The sequence below is a fragment of the Ziziphus jujuba genome, chromosome 1 (genome assembly GCF_031755915.1).
Source record: "Ziziphus jujuba cultivar Dongzao chromosome 1, ASM3175591v1".
NCBI lineage: Eukaryota > Viridiplantae > Streptophyta > Magnoliopsida > Rosales > Rhamnaceae > Ziziphus > Ziziphus jujuba.
The window spans coordinates 32,956,060-32,972,043 of NC_083379.1; the positions used below are offsets into that span (position 1 = coordinate 32,956,060).

At 32.5% G+C, this 15,984-nt stretch overlaps 2 protein-coding genes and 1 long non-coding RNA gene across 4 annotated transcripts; 1 reads left to right on the forward strand and 2 right to left on the reverse strand.

Annotated features, from left to right (window-relative positions):
• Positions 1-211: 211 nt before the first annotated feature.
• Positions 212-2,063, forward strand: LOC107403355 (probable pectin methylesterase CGR3; the record flags this gene model as incomplete). The annotated part of the gene is made up of 3 exons (XM_060815202.1): positions 212-581; positions 1,260-1,312; positions 1,726-2,063. Coding segments are annotated over 3 exons (582 nt in total), but the record flags the coding sequence as incomplete, so codon positions are not given.
• Positions 2,064-7,417: 5,354 nt separating this feature from the next.
• LOC112489537 (uncharacterized) lies at positions 7,418-10,497 on the reverse strand. 2 transcript variants are annotated; one of them, XR_007238868.2, is made up of 3 exons: positions 9,696-10,497; positions 8,047-9,233; positions 7,418-7,887 (listed from the first exon to the last, which is right to left on the reverse strand). It is a non-coding gene; the product is annotated as an uncharacterized LOC112489537 (long non-coding RNA). The 2 variants fall into 2 exon arrangements; XR_009637243.1 differs by having other exon boundaries at positions 8,878-9,233; positions 9,696-10,486.
• Positions 10,498-12,961: 2,464 nt separating this feature from the next.
• LOC112492896 (cucumber peeling cupredoxin) lies at positions 12,962-14,224 on the reverse strand. Its single transcript, XM_025077517.3, has 2 exons — positions 13,915-14,224; positions 12,962-13,392 (listed from the first exon to the last, which is right to left on the reverse strand). The coding sequence occupies exons 1-2, from the start codon at positions 14,099-14,101 to the stop codon at positions 13,082-13,084; spliced, it is 498 nt and encodes a 165-aa protein (XP_024933285.3). The 5' UTR covers positions 14,102-14,224; the 3' UTR covers positions 12,962-13,081.
• Between the last annotated feature and the right edge of the window lie 1,760 nt (positions 14,225-15,984).

A 15,984-nucleotide genomic window follows, 5' to 3' on the forward strand; every position in this document is an offset into this window, starting at 1 on the left:
AATTCATAATGTATTTCACTGTTGAGTAACTAACTTTAAAATGCATATTTGCTGCTTGCTTGTTTGAACATTGTAGAAGTGCCAACCCAATTGCAAAGTTATATAAAAGTTCATGGTAGATTAAGTTGAAATTGTTCCTTCTGAAAAAGAGCTTAACTTTCCATGGTGTCACCTCTCTTGAGGATTTTAACTTCCTTTTATTTCCAGGTGATTTTTATGCACGGTGGAGGTCCAACGAGCAATTCCCATTCTAGCAAAAGCATATGGTGACAGCATGCACAAAATTCTACATGTTGGCCCTGATACTTGTTCAGTGGTTTCTAAATTGCTAAAGGAGAAAGAAACTGAAGCCTCGGGTGTGGAACCATATGACATAGAGGATGCTGATAGAAACTGCAAGGCTCTTGTGAAGAAAGGCACTGTGCCTATTGCCGACATCAAGTTTCCACTTCCATACAGGCCAAAATCATTTTCTCTTGTAATTGTTTCAGATGCATTGGAATATTTGTCTCCTAGGTACCTTAACAAGACCCTCCCAGATCTGGCAAGGGTATCTATTGATGGGCTTGTGATCTTTACAGGTGAAAAGATCGTACAACTGTTAAATAGATTTTGTGAAAGTACAGAGGCTTTACCCTGTATTTTGTTTGTTAATTGCATTTCTATGTGGTTATCTGTTGCTGCTCTTTATGCTCTCTTTATTCTAAGTCTCTAGTAACTGTTTTTTTTTGCATTAAATGGCAATCTGTGCTTCCTAAACATAAGATATATGGATAATTGGTACATAAGTATCTTTTAGTGAAGACCATGAAAACCAAATTTTATATGAGATTATAAGTATCTTGGTGCATTTTTCTTAATCCCAAGTTTCACAATTATTAAATTAGAATGCTTTAAGATTTTTTCCTTAATGCCTTCCCACATGCCAACAAAACCAAAAGGTGGTAGGATGTTTTTAAAATTTTCTTATAAATTATGTTGTAATATTATGAGATGCTTTAAACATTTAATAAATTAAAAGAAGGTTCTCTGATATTCACATTTCTATTTGACAGCAAATTTTGATTTTCCTTGTTGTGTTTGAATGTCCTGGACAGCCATAGTATTTTAATGATATCAATTCTTTGAGAAAACTGCTCTTGTATGATGTTCAAACTTCAAAGTAATCTTTGCTTGATACTTATGGTTGTAAAACTTCTATATTGGGATGAAAAATATATGATTTTTTTCTAGTGACATCTTTTGAAATGTCCATTCAGGCTCTCCTGGTCATCGGAAAGCTAAAGTTTCAGAATCCAAATATGGAAGGGTGGTAAGGATATCTGCATTTGAAACTTATTTTTCATATGCTTCTCTTTTATTTCAAAAGTTGTTTGATTCATTGTGATAAGCTATGACATTAAATGCTAACATTTTGTTATTGATCATTTTCATGATAATCTTCCTTTGCTTGAGATGGTGAGATTGGATGGAGAGGTTTAGGAATCAAAGAAAATATAAGGAATTTAAAAAGCTTACCGAAGAAAAAAAACAACCTTTTTTGCTTTAGGAATGAAAGGGTTTCATTTGAAAGGCTGGTTTATCTTAATATTTCAGCTCATATTGTTGTGCTGCAGATATTCCTGTGTCTCGTGGCTGCTTTAGTCTGAATATCATCTTATAAACAATTTAATTTTCTAAATAACCGACACACTGGCATTTTTATTTTTATTTTCCTTTTTGAAGGCTAAGATGAGGAGTTCATCCTGGTGGGTCAAGTATTTTGTTCAGACTAGCTTGGAGGAGAATGAAGCTACTATCAAGAAGTTTGAGCATGCAGCGACAAAGATGTCATGTCTCAAAATGCCAAATTTTTTACCTTATGCCATTCCATTAACATTTTGAAATTTTTTTTTATAAATTTTTTATCACTCTTGAAGCACTTGGAGGTGCTATTTTTGATAATTCATCTCAGAAGACTTTTTCTGTAAGAGACTATCAATCTTTCCCCTCAGTTGTATTGTTCACAAGAATATGAATTGTATTATTTTATTTAAGTTATTATTTTAAAGTTAAAGCAAGAATGAGTGTGGTATGTGTTCAGAAGGGTCCTATATTGTTATCTGAGTACGCTGATTGTTATATAAACAGATACTTTGGTACTCTCAGTATCCGCTTGGTTTCTCAAGTTGTGAAACAAATTTAATATTGCATCCATTCTTAATCTGAAAGGGGAGAGAGCATATAGAGACACTAGAAGGAAATAAAACCAGCTGTTAAATTTTTGCTTTTTTTTGGAAGGGAATATATCTTAAGTGAATGAAGAAGTGTTAATATATAGGTTAGAAGGTACTTGAAGAGGTAATTTTTCTGGAGAGGTAATTTAGGTTAGAAGGTACTTGAAGAGGTAATTTTTCTAAACCTGTGAGATTGCAGAGAGGGAAAAAAAAAATGCGAACCATACAAGAATGTATATATATTATACATGTTGGTAAGTACTCTTTTACTTATTTTGTTCTCTATTATGGAACAAAAAAAATGAAAATGAAAATTAGTGTCTCTCAATCGTTATATCTCTATGATGCTTGCTTTTATCATCTTCATTCTTTAGCCTTTCCAAAACAAAATAATTTTAATTTGATACAAGGACTTTTGCTTAGTTGTGGCATGGAACAGAAATGGTTCTTTTTCCTCTAACATTTGCTTAATTAAGGTGGGACCTCTGTTCTTTGCCTTTTTTTTTTTTTTTTTTTTCTTTGTGGCATTACTAAGTTTCTATAAAGATCTAAACAAGCTCTGCTCCTTGTGTAGACAGTCATTCTCCTTCAAACGTAACAAAATCCATTTGTCATTTGTTGTAGGGGCCAGTTGGAGATAATTTATTGGGCCTGGATGACAAGGGCAGGTTTGTCTATTAACGTACTTATGTTTCCTAATTATCTGCTATATTTGTTCCTACCCGTCGTTTGGACAAGCCACTTTTACCACCAGCACAGCAGAAAAAAGCCGATTCAACTATGCTGTGTTTTGATTTACCTTTTTATCCTCTCTTTAAGGTCCTATACCTCTGTAATGGCCATGTGGCATATGGGACCATTGATATAGTGCCTATAGTACTAATAGTATCTAGCAGGAGATATCTTTTTAATTCATCATTAAAAAAAAAAAAAAGGCACTTTTAATGCTTAAATAGACCCATCTATATAACCATATGCTGTTATGATATAAAATCTCAAACCCCCAAACTTAATCATATAGATGAAAGATTAAAATTTCTGGGACCATTTGAACATGTTTTAATAGTATGCATTAAAATTTAGTTAGTTTTAGATTGGAGAATATTCCCAGCTTGAAAGCTTCTTCCAATCTCTTTTAAATTTGCATTTCTCCTTTTTATAAGTCATCTATCGTATTGTATTAGTAAAATATCATTTTGTATTCTGGATTTTGTGAGTTTCTTACTGTTACAAGGATGCTATTAATGCCCAACGGTAATTACCGATGCATCGTCGGTAATTGACATTTGTCCACCGTCACAAAAGAATCACCACAATTCCATCCGATAGCTTCAATAGTGTGTGTTTCCACCAAAAACGTGTTAAATCTAGCTTTATTAATGATAACCGTTGACAAAATTAAAGAAAAAAAGACATTAAGAAGTGAAAACATTTAAATAGTGTTTATCCGAAACCAAATAAGAAAGAAACAAACCTTAAGAAGTGAAAACATTTTAAAAAAAAATCAATACGGATGGTGCATCGATAATTATCGATGCCAACGGTTTTATCGGTAATTACCGAAGGCCCTTCGGTAATTACAGTTGATAGATTTTTTGACTCCCACAAGTCCCCTAATGTGTATTTTGTGTAACAACATGCAAAATATACATTCGTCAATGATCCTAAATAGAAAAATCCCTATAAAGTTCGGAAAAAGTTCTAAAATTGCCAAAAAAATTTGATTACCGTAGGGCCTTCAGTAAGTACCGATGAAACCATCGGTAATCAAATTGCCCTTGCTAGAAAAATTACCGAAGGTTTCATCGGTAATTACCAAAGGCCCTTCGGTTATTACAGTTGATAAATTTTTTGACTCCCACAAATCCTTTAATGTGTGTTTCGTGCAACAACATGCAAAATACACATTCATCAATGATACTAAACAGCAAAATCTCCATAAAGTTCGAAAAAAGTTCTAAAATTGCCAAAAAAAATTGATTACCGTAGGGCCTTCGGTAATTACTGATGAAACCATCGGTAATCAAATTACCTTTGCTGGAAAAATTACAGAAGGTTTCATCGGTAATTACCGAAGGCCCTTGGGTAATTACAGTTGACAAATTTTTTGACTCCCACAAGTCCCCTAATGTGTGTTTCGTGCAACAACATGCAAAATATACATTCATCAATGATCTTAAATAGAAAAATCCCCATAAAGTTCAAAAAAAGTTCTAAAACTGCCAAAAAAAATTTGATTACCATAGGGCCTTCGGTAATTACCAATGAAAACATCGATAATCAAATTACTCTTGCTGGAAAAATTACCGAAGGTTTCATTGGTAATTATCGAAGGCCTTTCGTTAATTACGGTTGACAAATTTTTTGACTCCCACAAGTCCCCTAATGTGTGTTTCGTGCAACATATGAAGGGAAATAAAGGGTATTCCACTTTTAAATGAACTTTGACATGGATATGTAAATTCATACTTTATCAACCACTTTTAAATGTTCTTCTTAAAAAGTGATATAGTTGAAAATGTTGGGGTACCATCCCTCAAAACAGTTTTATGTTTGTTTCTTATCTTATGGACCAAATAATGATAATTTTGATAGATTTCCTAGTTAGCATAGCATGGGTCTGATAAAAAATCCTTTGAAAAGTGAAGCTAATTTAATTATACATTACATGTCAGGGGTTTGCTTTAATTAGCAACTGAAATTTGAATTATGTAATACACTAGAGGAATATGTTTTTCTTACAAAATTTGTCATGATAGAGATATTCTTTTCTGTTATATCTGCAACATTTTAGAGGCTTAAGTTTTCCTACTATTTCGTTGGTTGGTCCAAATGCTACAATCATCCATTATGCATCACAAGTAGAAACTTGTGCTAAGTTTAATCCAGACAGCATATATCTTTTTGACTCAGGAGCAAAGGCTTGTTAGCTATAATTAACTATATTATGAACTTGACTGGTAATGATTATGTAAAAATTACAAACTACATTCATGCACTTACTTTATTAAATATTTTAGCTAGATAGACTATGTTTTCTATTGATACATTTTTAACTTATAAGTGGTTATCTTTATGGGCATTTATGCAGTATTTACATCGAACAACTGATATAAGAAGGACAGTTCATTTTGGAAAACCATCAGAACATGAGAAACCATGCCATACTGCAGTAAGTGCTAATCTATTTTGTTTTTACTTTTTATTATCATTATTATTATTATATATTTTTCAAGTATTGCAAAGTAATTTTGTTTGCTTCATTTTACAGGTCCTCAAAGGTCATATTGCACTTGGGAATGCTCAATTTCCTAATGGAACCAATGGTATTTTATTTTCTATTTCAAATAATGTATTTCATTTTAGGTGAAATGTATTGACCATATTCTTGCAAGTTTGTGATACGAAGGTACATGTTCATTTTCCTATAGGGAATGCCCTAGACATTCTTGCTTGAGTTCCACCATGGAAAAATGGTAGTGATTATCGGCATGGTACATTACCTTAATGTTCATGAAGGCAAGTGTGTTTTACTACTTCTTTCCTCTATTATTTGTGTTTTGATTTCAAGGCTATAGTAAGTTTTCCTTCTTCTTCTCCCCTGTTTAATTCATTTTACACATCGAACAGGACCCCATTTAATTAGTTTCAGACCACATGCTCGAAATGCACCACTACAAATTGTGGACTTCAAATTTCTTTTTTCAGACTCGTTACTATGAGGACAGGAGTTTTGGTATAAGGTTGGAGAATGTCCTTATAAGGTTGGAGCTCTAATTGTGGACTTCCAATTTATTTTATCTAATAAATTTTATTCTACATCTTCATAGATCGAGTATGATACAAACAGGAACCGAATAACATTACTACTAGGGTTAGGCTTAAACGACATCGTTTTGGCCTTCAAAGACAAAGAAAAATCACAGTTATTGTGTCTTCCCATTCAATTTGTTCAAAGATATGCCATGACACATAATCGGCTCTTAACATGTTATTTTGTCTTCCCATTTAATTTGTACTTAAGTCTCTCAGCCGCTATGACAATCTGCAACTCCCTTCATAGAGAACCCTTAAGAATAATGCAATGGAAAGAATAGCTTAACAATCATTCTAATTGCATACTACATAGATTGAGTATGATACAAAATTGTATTCGGATTTTGTTAATGATAACTTGTAATGTTTTGGTCATGTGTCTTTTAAATTCGAATCAATAAGAGTTTGTTATCATTATATATTTTTTTGGCCACTGTGTTGTTGGTAGTATTTATATTTATACCATATATACATATGTTTGTCCAAATATTTATATTTATATTTTAGCCTTCTACATATATGGTATATTTGATGGTTTGTTGTCAACAAGAAAATAATGGTATGGCAAGAATATTGTTTTGGTGGCCTCAATTTATATTTGTTCAATTTTTTCAAAGCAAATCATCACAATTCAATCCGACAACCTTCGATAATGTGTATTTCTACCAAGAACCTGCTAAATATAACTTTATTAATGATTCTGACAAAAAAATCCACAAAAGATTTGGAAAAAGTGAGCAAATTACAAACAAAGTGGATTACCAAAGGTAATTTTTCCAACAACTACAAATTGATTACCGTAGGTTTCATCGGTAATTACCAAAGGCCCTACGATAATCAAATTTTTGTGCCAATTTGAGAATTTTTCAGAACTTTTAGGATTTTTTCTCCTTAGGATCATTGAAGAAAGTATTTTTGCATGTTGTTGCATTTAACACACATTAGGAGACTTGTGAGGGCTAAAAATTGATAAAATATGATTACCATACGAGTTTCGGTAATTACCGATGAAACCTATAGTAATTTTTCAAGCAAGGACAAATTGATTACCGTAGGTTTCATCGGTAATTACTGAAGACCTTACGATAATCAAATTTTTATGCCAATTTGAGAAATTTTTCATAACTTTGTCTTAGTCTCACCCACTTTGAATCCCTCATATGTTTGATTCATGCAACCTTGCCTCATTCCTCTGTCACCATGCAATTTTCCAAAGACTCATATACTAATGTAACATGCAAGGTCAGGAAACTATCAAATGACATATTTAACAACCAAAGAATTAAAGAGTGGGCTATTAAATGACATATTTACCAGGGAAAAAAAAAATCAAAGAGTTGTGCAAATTTATGGTTCAAATTATGAATATATTAAATACTCGCAATTATGCAAGATTGTAGAGTTTCATTAATGATGTTTAACTCTCAATATCTGGTTGACATTGAAAATGAAAAGATCGTTCGTGTTTTGAAACTTGATTCCCTTAAAAATGGTGATCTATAGAAGGAAGGACCTAAGCAACCGTATGATCATTTTTATAAACTAAAAATACCAGAACAAGCATGACAATTATGAGGAATGCATAAAAAGTTGATTCCAAGTATCTGGAAGTCCAGCAATACACCAATGGTTACAGTCCATGCGCCTAAAGCCATTATAAAAGCCAGGATGTGCATCTTTTCTGAGTTGTGATAAAGTTGTTATGTCCAACAGATGAACATGTTTTCTCATTCCAATTAATACATCTTTCACCACATATAATGCCTTGGGCAATCCACTTCGATAACTGATCCACTTAGGAGTTTTGTCTCATTTCCACAGTTTGTCACCCCTATCTCATTCCAATCCCTTGCCACTAAATATGAAAAGGAAAAAAAAGAAAGAAAAAAAAAAGCATCAGAGAAATTCACGAAATTAATTTTTGGTTTTCAAAAAAGAAAATTGGTGATGGGAAAGAAGTAAACTTAATGGTAGTGGGTAAGAGAAATTCCTTGGAAGGTGACTTTGTTTTTACTATGATTCATAGTAGAATCCACCCACTTAGCCCATGTTGTCAAACCCTTATGAAAAGCAACCATACAATTCATGTCTTTGAGAGTTTGGTTACCATATTGAGAATTTAAATGCTCTCTTTCTAGTCCTCAGGAACTAAAGTGAAGGCAATTCATAGGGATGCAGATTGGACAAAACAGGAAAACAAAAGTAGCAGAGAAAAGAAGTTAATCACATGTTTATAGCAACTTCATTAAAAACTCTATAAGCAACAGAGAATTTAAATTCTTTTTTAATCATATGCTTATAGCAATTTCATTAAAAACTCTATAAGCAACAGAGCATTCAAATTCTTTTCCTCTTTTGTTTTCTTTTACCTGGTATCACTTCTACTAGACCCCATTTGTACCCAACAAGGACTGATTCCTTAAAGCCAATATTAAATCCCTCTTGTGCTACAGCTTCTTCTCTTGCTATGAGACCATCATGATATCCACTCTAGTAATACACCAATTGTTACATGAAATTCACAGAAAGGGTGTGGGGGCAACGATTATTACTTCTAGACCAAAAAAAAAAAAAAACCCACAACTTCCATATGTTAAGGAGGGACACTACATCAACCTCATAATCAAGTGCACATGGATAACGATATGCACCTGACCTAAGGCATTTTCAAGCACATTTTTGGAATTGTAACCAATAGTATGGGTTTCTCAATCTGTAAATATCAGTTTATCATGGAAGTCTTGAGTGCCATTAGCCTATAATACAAAACCACAAGCAAACTAATACCACATCTCCGCAACCAACCTCAAATTCATAAAATAGGAGTAAATATAAGACAGTTCACCTATGCTACCCCCAACTGCATATTTGTAATCAACTTGAAAATTAATAATGTTCCACCAGCCAAGCCTAAGAAATTCCAACCTTGGCTGAAAATTAAACAGAAAGAAATTAAGGCAAACTAAACAACATAGATAGTATACCTCATGGTCCATATAGCAGGTATAACATCTTTTTTAAATATTAACTAATTGTAAACAAAAAAAGAAGAAGTTAACTTATATAATTCGCCATAGAACATATAACTAAAAGGATACCATAAGAATCACTTTGGTCACATCAGGCACTTGGCATAAGATCACTTTCTATTTGATGCTGCAAACTTTCCAAGTGAAGCTCCTCTGTAAAACTACCGCTCACCTTCATAACCATAAACAAGAGACCAACCTAAAATCAAAATGAAGTTATGTAATTAAATTATGATATCTAGTAGGATGGTGAGTGTCATATAAACAAGAAAACAAATGATTCAACATTTGAACCAGATTTTAACCATAATTGCTTTCTACTTATTCTTCAATTTTATTTTTTTGGGTTTTCTTTTCTTTCAATTTCCTTTAATATTCTGTTGCAATCAGAAAATTCAACAAACACTTGTGAAGTTTTTCTTACCTTAAAGCAATACAGAAACCGACCCTCAAGCATACTCATAATATTTAATCACCCCACTAAATTGTATAACCTACTACTACTACTACTACTACTACTACTTGATTTCGACTAGTTTCCTCCATTCCAATCATCGTCTTCGCCTTTCACCAATCAAGCAAAAACCCAAGCTAAAAAAAAAAAAAAAAAAATTCAAAATACACATATCCTCACCTCAAACGCAATTTTTCCTTAGTCTTTCATATATTTGAAAGAGAAGAGGTAAGAGATGCAGGGAGATGGAGCATGGATTTTTTTTTTTCTTAATGAGATTTTGTGTGGGTTTTCTGGGGAATGAAGAAAAATAGAAAGCCGAGTGCAGAAACTAAAGACTGTGAGTTTCTCGGACTGAAGGAATGGAGAAAGGAAAGTAAAGTAATTTTTTACTTTCATTGGGGCTAAAATGGAAAGCAGAGGGTAGAGAAAAAAAAAAACTAAGAAATGAGGGGTATATTTCATTAGAGGCCATGAAAGAAGGACATTGAGCCAAATTCCCCTTTGGATTAAGTGGCTTTTATTATGGACTGAGACTTTTCCATATGGTCAGCACCATTTTTGGAAGCTAGTTTTGCATAAAGGAGAATAGAATGCATGATACATAATATGATTTAAATGTGATTAAAGAAAGAAACAAGCATGGAGGAGCAGATAATAAACAGAACTTCAAAAGTGAGAAATGAAGCAGCTGAGTTGTCTGGTGGAGGTGGAGAAAGAATAGTGGAGGTGTTTGATGGTGATCCAACGGTGATAATCAGCTTTTGTCCCAGTTCACAGTGGTTGTCAACGGTATAGATGAAGAAACGAGAACCATTTTGCAAATGATTCGTAGTCATTCAACTTACTCCTGGGCCAAAAGACGTTCCTTGTTTGATGCATTTTTCATATTGGGCAAGAGAGGATACTTGAGCCACATTGTGAGAGAAGCGATTGCCGCCGGCCAATTGAACACTGCTCAAACACAAGAAACAAGTAAACACTGCTTACTTTTTTTTTCTTTTTGAAATATAAGAATTAAAAAGAGCTCTAAATTCAGAAACCTCTAAGGTAACAGGAAAGTAGAACATTTTTTCAAGTACTACTCTGATCTGCTGCCCACTAGAAACCAAAAAGTGTATGTTTTTACACACCAACGTGTTGAATGATTGTAACCAAAAAAGGATTTTGGTTATAAAAATGTTGTCGGTTGCAATCAAGAATTTGATTGCCTTTTTAATCACAACATGTTTTTTTTTAATTGTTTTTTATTTTTTATATTTTGATAATATTAACCACAACATGATTTCACTCTATTCAATGACTAATAGTTTAGCCACAAAATTTTAACTTTTGTTAGAAAATTTTCTATTACTAAAATTATCCTCTTTATTATTATTATTTAAGATTTAAAAAGCTTAAGAATAACCGGATAATATAATTCAATACTAAGTTCTCTAGCAAAAAAAAGATTAAAAAATAAATAAATAAAAAATAAAATATATACACATTTATCACCCAATAGAAACTAGATATCTAATATCTAGCTATATATAATTTTATTGGAAAATTAGATGTCTCTTATTCTGTTGGCATGTCACTTTCTAAACTGAAGAAAAATAAAAAACAATAATGATAAAAATAATAATAACAATTGTGCAAAAAAAAAAAAGAAATCAGATGAATTTATTTAAATGTAAAGAACAAATAATTAGAAAAGTTTAAATATTTTAATGATAAAGGATTTTAATCGAATAAGAAAAATAAATAAGAACAATATCAAAAAAGTGAAAAAAAAAATTAAAGCCAATAATTAAAATAAATGGCTTAAGGGCCAACGCTAAATTAAATGACTATAACTATAAATATCAATGGCCTAAGGGCAAACACAAAAGTAAACGGCTAATATTAAATAATAAGCGATCGAAAAACATTCTCTATGTTGAAAATTAAAATTAAAAATAATCAAAATATTCTAATTTAAAAAGGTATAATAAATGTCGAATTGTCGTTTCAAAGTGCATTGAGGCATAAATATATAGAGTTGGAACCATTCGCCAATTTTTTGCTTTTCCATTGTAGGACAAATGCCAATTGTATTTTTAATATTAATGTGGCTTTTGCTAGCAAAATATTATGGTAAAAATACTGCTTTTTCATATTCTAGTTTCATTTTTATCTAAGTCGAAATTTTCCTTCCCCCCTAACATTTCATTAAATTAGCATGATTTGATGAAATATATGATATTTGAATTTTCATGCTCAGGTCTCCTTACTAATGGCCTTTGATCACCATTAGATGATTGTGTTGGATTTTAATTGTCTTTTTCTACCACATTTGGTCTTTCATTTGGACCAGAACACCTTTGAATTATTATGCTCATAGTTGCATGACAAGTCATCTTCAAAATAATGTGTTCATCAATTCCTAAATCTATGCACAAGCCTTCGTTCATTATAATCTAGATCTTCGATCATCCAAATTCTCGGTTGGCTTGAAAGTCATGGTGCCTCTTCTTCAATCCTAGGCCAATAGGATTGAGCAAATATGGTTAAAGGATGTAATTTTGGCCATTCATCTAGTTTTGATTCGGTGTGCAATCTACTATCCTTTACCTTGGATTCGACTTCTAATTGGTTGGGGAATGTATAATTTCAATTTCTATCCCATGTGTTCAACTTATCAACTTATCTCATCCCTATAGGTATGGCCATAATGGTCTGCACTCTAGTAGATGCAACTTGTGGAGTCATTACCATGCGAGATATGGGTCAAGGGGCAACACCATGATAGATATGACTAAATGCGCCAGCAATGGAGCAGATACGAACTGAAGGGCTAGTATCGAAAGAGGAAACACAAGGCTTATGGTCACCCACTGGAGTTTAAAAGCTCCGGTAAAGACGGCGGTGAAGAAGTTTCGCGGCGTGAGGCCCCTAAGACGTGTACCTGAGAGAGCATTTTTGAGAGGGAAATTAAAGGAGTAATTTAAGCTGTTAGTTTTAATCTAAGGGCTAGTATAAAATTACGATTTTGGACCGCATATAAAGTGGTAAGATCAGTCCTGATAATAGCCTTTCCCTATATATATATTTAAATTGAACTCTATATATATTTATACATATAATTTTTTCGGTTCATGTTGAATTTTTATTGGTTAGATTTTAAAAATATAGCTTCATTTTTTTTTTTTAAATTTTAAGCATTTAAACAGACTCAATTCTACTTTCTCTTGTTTTCTTTTATTAAAAGAAAAAAAAAAAAAGGACTCATTTCATTTTGAATTGAGTTTTAAGATTGAATTATAAACCTGTTCTTTTAAGTTTACGTATAGTCGTATATGATAAAGGAAAAAGGGTCACAAGCCTGAGATATACATGCTACAAATACATAATAATTTACATATTCAATCTCTATAGAGTTAAGACAGACGAAATTATTGAATCCACTATACTCAATACTAATATAAAAAATAGGAAAACTTGTTTTATTTATTTTATTTGAAAAATAATATATAGACAATATCCACGTACACGATCACTTTTCTGGCTGGCTGGCTAGCTACTACTATTACAACAATTTAGATCTAAGCGAAGAAATAAGCAACCACGGAGGTTAAAACAGTGAATATAACACCAAAACTCAAAGATGAAGCAGAGCTTGGTGAAGGAGCAGGGCTAGCTGTAGAGGAGGTATTTGTTGGTGATCCAACGGTGATTATGACTTTCTGTCCAGCTTCGCAGTGGTCATCAACGGTGCAGATGAAGAAGCGAGAACCGTTTTCCAAAAGGTTTGCTGTTACTGGTGACCCAATAACAATTCCTGGGTTTACGCAGTTTTCGTATTCAGCTAGTGATGATACTTCTGCCACGTTGTGATTTCCGGTCCAGTTGAACACTGCTCACAAAAGGTTAGTACAATTAATTTAACACATTTTTCTTATATCTCTCTATGTTGATTAGGAAGTTGTTCATGTAGCACTAAATTAAAGAATACTCTTTATTTTTTTTACCAAAATAACATTGAGGAAAAAAAAAATTTGAAAATTTTCACCACATTTGTAAGAAAACATTTTCATCAAATCTTGTGATGCATCACAAATGACGTGACATTGTAAAATAAGTTGCAGCCAAACCAAATATAATAGAACATATATATATATATATATATTTATATATAATTTTGTTATAAAATGTGCATACAAGCTTTGATATTTTATATATTATACAGTAGTAATACTTTACTATTTATTTGTACAAAAAAACTAGATGGTCCAGCCGTTTGATGAGGAGGTAAAATAAAACGAAATTTTATACATACATACATATATAAATATATATATATATATATATTTCTAGTCACAATATATTAATAGGATAAAGCCAATATGAGAGGAAAGATAATAAAAAGAATGCTTACAAACTTCGTCCCCAATATGGAAAGTCTTGGAGCTAGACCACTCGGTGTAGAAAGAGGTATTTGGAGGAACAGTCCAACCCAAGCTGTCTCCGACCACGTACGTGGTTGCACTTGCACCATTAATTTGAAGTGCTACCATCATAAAGATGAAGCAGCCCAACCCCATCAAACCCATTTGCTTAGCCATTTCCCTAATACGTACTCTCTTTTATTTTCAGCTAGATCACGAAAGCTCGAACTTAATCAGCTAATTAATATCGTGTCTTAAATGGAATGAGAATGGTTGATGTTGAAATTGAAGATGAAGATAGCATTCCATATATGGGATATTTATAAGCGAAAGATTGAGCGTGTAGTCTTTTAGAATAGTCCAAAGATTGAAAACATAGTCTTTTGGAATAAGTCCAAATGGGATGCTTATTACAACTAAACATGGCTATATATTTCGTGCTGGAATTGGGAATTGTACCAAGACACATTCAATAAAAGTGGACCCGTAACTATTTATTATCCTATACAGGCCTGATTTAACATAAGCAATCACCGCATGATGAGCTTCGGCTGCACAAAAGTTTGTCTCTAGAAAAGTAAAAGACTTTAACCATTCCAAAACACAAAAGAAAAGTAAAATATTTTAACTATCTTCCATTGGGTCACGTGTTAGTCCAATCCATCTTTTCAGCCTAGATAGATAAGAGTTTTAGTTTTGGCTGCCAAAAACTTTAATTTTTTAATCTGGCCAAGCAATCACCGCATGATGAGCTTCGGTTGTACAAAAGTTTGTCTCTAGAAAAGTAAAAGACTTTAACCATTCCAAAACACAAAAGAAAAGTAAAATATTTTAACTATCTTCCATTGGGTCACGTGTTAGTCCAATCCATCTTTTCAGCCTAGATAGATAAGAGTTTTAGTTTTGGCTGCCAAAAATTTTAATTTTTTAATCTGGCCAAGCAATGGCATATATTGAAAATGTCAAACTTGGTGCCGCGGTAAAGTTTTCTTAGGGCCCAGAAACGGAATACAATGTGCTTTTAGTATGGGCCGGTCTGAATTTGGATTAGGAGAATTTTGGCCAATGTCCTCGTAGGAATGAGTTTAACCATTTTTATCCTTTTATTTAGTATTTGTTTTTATATTCTTTTAATTTTTAATAATTTTAAAATATTTTTTATCCAAATTAAATATTTTTATTATTAAAATTTTTTTTTTCTGTTTTTTTTTTCTTTTTTCCACCCGACTTTTCTCTTCTCCTTTATCACCCTTCCCCCAAAGCTGGCTCATCTCTTCTCATTCGTCAAGCTTTCTTCACTTAGTTGCCCTTTTGCCAAACAGGCCCCGTTTCATCTCTCTGGTCGTCAAAATTTCATACAAAGAAATTGATGGTTTGGAATTGGAAAATAGGGTATCGTGAAGAAGGAGGACGTGGATTTGTATGCGAAGCTCAAGGGTGGTGCTTCATAGCGGAAGCAGATGCCCAAGCTTGTTGTTTTGCTTGGCCTCTCTGATAAAACGCTTTATCTGTTTGCTTTATTTTTCCTTTGACTTTTCGATTTGATTGGTTTCTGGGTTTTTTTTAAAAACAATTGTGGGTGTTTTTTTTTTTTTTGGATTAATTTTAGGATAAGTTGGAATCGAAATTAGGGTTATGTTTTTTTTTCTTTATGGATACTCTAGATATTTAATTATTTTTTTTTTAAACTTGTATGCTAAATATTTTAACTAACTGCAGATATTTCTTTTGATTTCATCCAGATATCAAATCGGTCTCCGTTATACTGGAGGTGCCTGTATGCTTTTAATGCTGTCACTAAAGTTTAGCATTATACCAATTGTGGTGCCAATTGGTGTTCGAGATTTTGACATTGATGGGGAACTTTGGGTCAAATTGAGATTGATACCAACAGAGCCTTTTGTAGGAGCTGTTTCATGGGCTTTCGTTGCACTTCCAAAAATCAAATTCGTGTTGTCACGATTCTGCTTGTTCAATTTAATGGGTATGTCATAAATTCTGAACCTTTTCTATGCCATATTTGACAGCACAACTGTCATAAAATACACTGTCTTAAGATA

Bases quoted from the DNA above. Each gene is read 5' to 3' on its own strand.
- LOC112492896 (XM_025077517.3), bottom strand. From the start codon at position 14,101: ATGGCTAAGCAAATGGGTTTGATGGGGTTGGGCTGCTTCATCTTTATG. The intron at 13,393-13,914 runs GTAAGCATTCTT...TTTTGTGAGCAG, and splicing joins CCATATTGGGGACGAAGTTT to TGTTCAACTGGACCGGAAAT.